Source organism: Osmerus mordax, chromosome 10, assembly GCF_038355195.1.
Source record: "Osmerus mordax isolate fOsmMor3 chromosome 10, fOsmMor3.pri, whole genome shotgun sequence".
Lineage (NCBI taxonomy): Eukaryota > Metazoa > Chordata > Actinopteri > Osmeriformes > Osmeridae > Osmerus > Osmerus mordax.
This window is the reverse complement of record NC_090059.1, coordinates 17,306,113-17,312,962: the sequence shown is the minus strand read 5'-3', so window position 1 is coordinate 17,312,962 and position 6,850 is coordinate 17,306,113. Positions and strand designations below refer to the sequence as shown.

Sequence of the window (6,850 nt, the reverse complement as noted above, 5' to 3'; positions counted from 1 at the left end):
GTGTTGCTCCCATAAACATGTATACTGCAGCCCATCCTCCTGGTGAACAACCAGGAGGCATAGATCTGCCCCTCTGCTGTTCTTCTCCACACACACACACACACACACACGTCAGTGCCCCCAGCTGTTTTGATGGAGGTGCCAGGGCACGAGGTTGGCAGTGCCAAGCACAGCGGCGTCCATAGTGAGGGCATGGTCCTGAAGAGAGAGGGTTTCATTGTCAAGGTCCTGAGCGGGGAAGAAGTCTGGAATGACCAGGACTGAACATCCAACTGTCAGGGATGGAGGGAGAAGGAGATGGAGGGAGAAGGAGATGGAGGGAGAAAAAAAGGAGAGGAAAAGGGAGGAGCATTGTCTCCCAGTCCAAGAGCAGGATCCTATGCTCTTCCCGAGAGAGAGAGAGAGAGAGAGAGAGAGAGAGAGAGAGAGAGAGAGAGAGAGAGAGATGTAGAGCGAGAAAGAGGTGTAGAGAGAGGGGGGGCAATTGAGAAAACGACAGAAAAGGAGCCCCCACAAAAATGTGGGACAGAAAAAAGAGTGGGAGGGAAGGGCTTTCACATTCTTTGCTCATGACATCACTCTTCCCTCTCTCTCTCTCTCTCTCTCTCTGTCTCTCTCTCTCTCTCTCCTGTCTCTCTCTCTCTCTGTCTCTCTCTGTCTCTCTCTCTCTCTGTCTCTCTCTCTCTCTCTCTCTCTCTCTCTCTCTTAGTCGGGAAACATGTGCAGGGCAGGCCCCTTCCCCTCTGAACGATGAGTGTGCACACACACATGTACACACACACACGTACACACACACACACGTACACACACGTACACACACACCAGCTCTGTCCCTCGTCCGCAGAAATCCCCTCATCCTGTTCTGGGAGAGGCTGCGTCTAATTCCAGATGGAGGTCCTGAGGCCGGATGCTCTGTGGGCTCTGGGGTATGCCCCTTCCTCACGCCCTCTCCCCCCCTCTCCTCCCCACCTCCCGGCTCCCTCTCACCCCTCTCCTCCCCGCCCTCTCTCCCCCCTCTCCTCCCCGCCCTCTCTCACCCCTCTCCTCCCCGCCTCCCGGCCCTCTCTCACCCCTCTCCTCCCCGCCTCCCGGCCCTCTCTCCCCCCTCTCCTCCCCACCTCCCGGCTCCCTCTCACCCCTCTCCTCCCCGCCCTCTCTCACCCCTCTCCCGGCCCTCTCTCACCCCTCTCCTCCCCGCCTCCTCTCACCCCTCTCCTCCCGGCCCCCTCTCACCCCTCTCCTCCCGGCCCCCTCTCACCCCTCTCCTCCCAGCCCTCTCTCACCCCTCTCCTCCCAGCCCTCTCTCACCCCCTCTCCTCCCAGCCCCTCTCTCACCCCTCTCCTCCCCGCCTCTCTCACCCCTCTCCTCCCCGCCTCCCAGCCCTCTCTCACCCCTCTCCTCCCCGCCCTCTCTCACCCCCTCTCCTCCCCTCCTCCCAGCCCTCTCTCACCCCTCTCCTCCCCGCCTCCCGGCCCTCTCTCACCCCTCTCCTCCCGGCCCCCTCTCACCCCCTCTCCTCCCAGCCCCCTCTCACCCCTCTCCCTCCCCGCCTCTCTCACCCCTCTCCTCCCCGCCTCCAGGCCCCCTCTCCCTGGGCGCTCTCCTGGACACACCCTACAGAGACCCACTGGGTGGTCCTCACACTTGAAAGACCCAAACTAGACACCCACACATCCCTGTAACGACATGTGTTGGGGGCTGACACACAGGATGTTGGAAGAGGCACACACACACACACACAGACCATACACACACACACACACACACTTGGGCCATACACAGATACAGTACACAATGGAAGTTCACGCAAGAAAAACAGTTGACAGTTAAATATTTGAAGTTCGGATATCAATCTGACTTCAATCTCTCTTTCTTTGCAAGATTCTGTGTTCAGACGAAATAAACTAGAAAAGATAACTAATTTAAAAAGAGAGAAATATACCACTTTTCTAAGGAGAGAAATCTCAGTTGATGAGCACTTTTGCGACACCCCAGTTAAAATACTTCTGCCAGACATAGTTCCAGGTTTACCTCTACTTTCCTCTGTCCCTCTCAAATCCTTCACCTCAAAGTCATGTGCAGAGACGTTTCCAACAGACTGCAGGAGCAAAACCTTTTAGAGGTGACTTGCATTATGTTAATAACTATCACTGCCATATGTGTGGGAATATATTTCCATTCACACACTGTCAAGTCCACCGGGAGAATGCTGACCAGGCCGGGGAAAGGCACTGTGCTGGATGACACGTTGTGGACTTAAAATGCGGAGGCATAGATATAAACATGAGGCCAAATGCACAGGAAGTCATCGCCTGGCACTGCATGATGGGTAATGAGTTTCTGCACAGTTACTTATGCAGTCGTTATTAACTCCTAGTGTTTTAAGATAATGCGTGTACTATTTACATTAAAGAGTGAGTTCTAGATTAAACACTAACAAACATACGCAAACCTCCAAAAGCACACACACACACACTACCCAATGCCTGTACTCTTTATTCTGGTGACTCTGACCCATTTGTCTGTTCTGCTCAGAGAGGCAGCCACAGCGCTGCTGACGGGCCCAAGATCGCTCTGTCGTGTTACAGCCTCCCAGCGCCCAGACGTACCCTCTCCTCCCAGCCTCCCAGCCTCCAGACGTACCCTCTCCTCCCAGCCTCCCAGCACCCAGGCCTTCCCTCTTCTCCCAGCCTCCCAGCACCCAGACGTACCCTCTCCTCCCAGCTCCCAGCGCCCAGACGTACCCTCTCCTCCCAGCCTCCCAGCCTCCAGACGTACCCTCTCCTCCCCAGCCTCCCAGCACCCAGACGTACCCTCTCCTCCCAGCCTCCCAGCACCCAGGCCTTCCCTCTTCTCCCAGCCTCCCAGCACCCAGACGTACCCTCTCCTCCCAGCCTCCCAGCACCCAGGCCTTCCCTCTCCTCCCAGCCTCCCAGCCTCCAGACGTACCCTCTCCTCCAGCCTCCCAGCACCCAGGCCTTCCCTCTCCTCCCAGCCTCCCAGCCTCCAGACCTTCCCTCTCCTCCCAGCCTCCCAGCACCCAGACGTACCCTCTCCTCCCAGCCTCCCAGCCTCCAGACGTACCCTCTCCTCCCAGCCTCCCAGCCTCCAGATCTTCCCTCTCCTCCCAGCCTCCCAGCACCCAGACGTACCCTCTCCTCCCAGCCTCCAGCACCCAGACGTACCCCTCTCCTCCCAGCCTCCCAGCACCCAGGCCTTCCCTCTCCTCCCAGCCTCCCAGCCTCCAGACGTACCTCTCCTCCCAGCCTCCCAGCCTCCAGACGTACCCTCTCCTCCCAGCCTCCCCAGCACCCAGGCCTACCCTCTCCTCCCCAGCCTCCCAGCCTCCAGACGTACCCTCTCCTCCCAGCCTCCCAGCCACCAGGCCTTCCCTCTCCTCCCAGCCTCCCAGCACCCAGACCTACCCTCTCCTCCCAGCCTCCCAGCCTTCCCAGTTGGGAAATAGAACCACAGCATTTTAAATGAAGCAGCCGCTTGCAGAGCGCTCTCTCCCTCCTGACGGAGTGTGTGTGTGTGTGTGTGTGTGTGTTTAACCATGAGTGCATTCTGTACTAGAGACCAGGGCTTCAGAGGGAAATGTTTAGGAATGTTTGTGTCCTTGGGTGTGTGGATTTACGGTATCTTCTCTGAAGCATGCGTGTGTGTGTGTGTTTATCTAAAATGGTGTGTGCGTGTGCGTGTGTGTGTGTGTGTGTCAGACTGGAAGATATGTGGAACTTGGAGTCTTGGAGAACTTGAGCTAGGAAATAACGTGTGTGTGCATGTGTCTAAGTGTGTGCACATGCGTGTATGTGCATGTGTGTGCAGGTCTGTATGTGTGTGTGCGTGTGCAGATGTGTGTGTACGTGCATGTGTGTGTGTGCACGTGTGTGTGCACGTGTGTGTGCACGTGTGAGGCCCACCTTGAAGCCCGTGCGGCTCTTCTTGCAGCAGACACAGGCCAGCATGAGGAAGACAAAGGTGAAGATCCCGCACAGGGAGACGGCCACCACGGTCAGGGAGGACGACCAGGACAGCCCGCTCAGCGTGGCGCCATCTGCAGGACACAACAGGCATTACACACCCCTCCACAAGCAGCAGCCCAGGGAGACAGCACTACCAGAGACACAAATAGCAGCGGAGGAAAGTGTGTTATATAAAAACACTCGTGTTCATCAGACTGGATTCTGGGTGAGTGTGGGAGGGTGGGGAACACACACACACAGTTCCAGTGTGATACACATGGAGCAGCTTTTCACATAAAATAAATTCATTATAGTTCCACCAGCCACGCACACATGCAGCCTGGATACGTTTCTGCAGGATTTCAACAGTTTGTGTTTCCAGGTTGTTCTTCGTCTTTAGACGGATGAGCCGAAGATCATGAACATCAAATGAAGGTCATTACCCGGCTTCCACAGAGCTTGATAACGACCCATTCATTTGAAACAGGTGTGCTGGAGCAGCGAAACATCTAAAACATGCAGGACAGCGGACCCTGAGGACCAGGGTTGGAGAACCCTGATCTAATCTATGGATCTTCACCCCGGGTCCCTCAGGGCCCACTGCCCTGCATGTCTTACAGGGTTTCCTGCTCCAACACACCTGATTCACATGAATCAGGCTTCTGCAGAGCTGGACAACAGTGTGTTGGAACATCTAAGACATGCAGGACAGTGGGGCCCCTGAGGACCTGGGATGGAGAGCACTGCTCTAATCAAACGAAATATGGCACCGCTGAATCACGAGCCGAGCACAATGAATCTGTGCAACCTCTACTTTGAAAACAAAGGCCCTGATTTAGCGACCATGTGCTGCAACACACCGCTGTGAAACTCCCAAATGCTTTTGATATCAAATAGAGACGTCTAAAATGGCTCCAATGAATCAGCTGTCGGAACAAGATTGACGTCATGGGAGACTTTGTATTGTGCGAGATGAATAAAACCAATAGTTTAGCATCCTAAAGGGTAGATGGGAGGAACCTTCCCTGTTTTCATTTCTGTCCAGCATCTTGGAAAGAGGCTTAGGGGAAGTTGTGCTGCTGATGGAGACATGCCTCACAGGATCGCCACAGAGAATGTTTAATATGCAACCTATTTACATTTGAAAGCATCGACATAGATGTCCATATTTGCTGTGAAAGTATTCAACACTGTTATGAAACGATCGTCTACACGATGGGAAATTGCTGGGAGTGCGACTTTCTTTACAGAAATTCCTGTTGAGCTAATTGCGCACGATAGGCAAATGTAATTACTTTGAAATATTAATCAGAGGACTTGGTTGTTTATTTACTCTGGATCCACAACTGTTTTCCCGCTAGAGCCTTTATTAAAACAAACCGCACGGCTGTGAGGGGTTTTCTACTGGCTTCGAGAATTTTATTTCATGGCTTTCTGTTTAACTCTGTATCTCATTCCACCCAAAGCATAGAATGCTCTGAGTTTCTTTGTCCAAATTAGCATTTTTCTTATCAGTCTGCTCTCTGAGAACTGCGAAGCGTCCAATCTTGTAATCATGTCTAATTTCGGCATTGTTTTCGGACTAAGCTGTGAAAAGTATTTTTACCCAGCTACATATCCATCCTGAGAGCCGTTGGTTACCACGGAAACAGATTGGACAGACAGTCATGCAGGATTCCCTTCAGCTGTAAATCTCTCATGTTGATCCATGCCAACCATCACCCCCCCCCCCCCCCCTCCCCCCCACAGATACACCCAGTTTGTGCTGATCCTCTGAAGCTGGTACCACCATTGGCTTTGAGTGTTTATCAGGCTCTTAGTGTAATTGGGCAGGGAGAGAAAGAGAGAGAGAGAGAGGGAGAGAAAGAGAGAGACGAGAGAGAGAGAGAGAGAGAGAGAGAGAGGGGAGAGAGAGAGAGAGAGAGAGAGAGAAAGAGAGAGAGAGAGAGAGAGAGGAGAGAGAGAGAGAGAGAGAGAGAGAGAGAGAGAGAGAGAGAGAGAGAGAGAGAGAGAAGACGAGAGAGAGAGAGAGAGAGAGAGAGAGGAGAGAGAGAGAGAGAAAGAGAGAGAGAGAGGTGCATTTGAGGTAGCAGGGTGTAAAGAGACAAAGAAAAGAAAAAACGTGATCCACAGCAACAGTGGATTCGGTTTGTCATCTTCAAACGCATACATGTTCCAGGGTGCAGTCAGTGTTGGTCTGCGTTATACCTCATATCAATGCTGGCCTCCTCTCCTCTACAGCAGCAGCTCTGAGGAACTCAACCCGCTCACAGAGGGGGGGCAGGACTGGAGAGAGCATGGGTGGACTAAACAAGTCGATATTCCAGTATGGGGGGGGGGGAATAAATTGCTGTTCCAGACCTCTTTTTCAAAGACATCGATTTAATCAGATTTAGCTGGTGAGGAGGCATTTAAAATCAAACGCCATGAGGAGCTGGGCTTCTTAAGCACTCTGTTGAGATTTTGAAGCGTTCAGCCTAGAAATTTGTCCCAAAACCACACAGTGGAGGCTGTTGGTCTGGGGGGGCCTGGGGGGGGGGACTGGGGGGGCCTGGGGGGGGGACTGGGGGGGCCTGGGGGGGGGACTGGGGTCGGGCGGCTGGTGAACACAGTTTTGCATTAATATTTGACTGGCACACTTGGATCCCAGCAGCTACGAAATTAAAATAAAGCACCAGAGATTAGCTAATGCAGCTCTCACGACGGGCTGTTGAACCAGACACTGTTCCCCTGGGCTGTACGTGAGGCCAGCAGGCTAGCAGGTATAATGAGGGAGAGGGGTTATGATATGATCCTGCACCTGAGCTCTCTACAGGCAGTTTCTCTAGAGAGGCTAAGATACCGTAAGTCCTATGGTATGGAGAGGGAGGAGGTACTGGGTGGT

At 53.6% G+C, this 6,850-nt stretch overlaps 1 protein-coding gene across 1 annotated transcript in view; it reads right to left on the bottom strand.

Annotated features, from left to right (window-relative positions):
* The window catches only part of aatkb (apoptosis-associated tyrosine kinase b), a 34,235-nt gene that overhangs the window by 15,103 nt on the left and 12,282 nt on the right, over positions 1-6,850 (bottom strand). The window contains 1 exon segment of the mRNA XM_067244333.1: positions 3,925-4,058. Within this exon segment, the coding sequence (XP_067100434.1) occupies positions 3,925-3,969 (45 nt within the window). The 5' untranslated portion in view covers positions 3,970-4,058.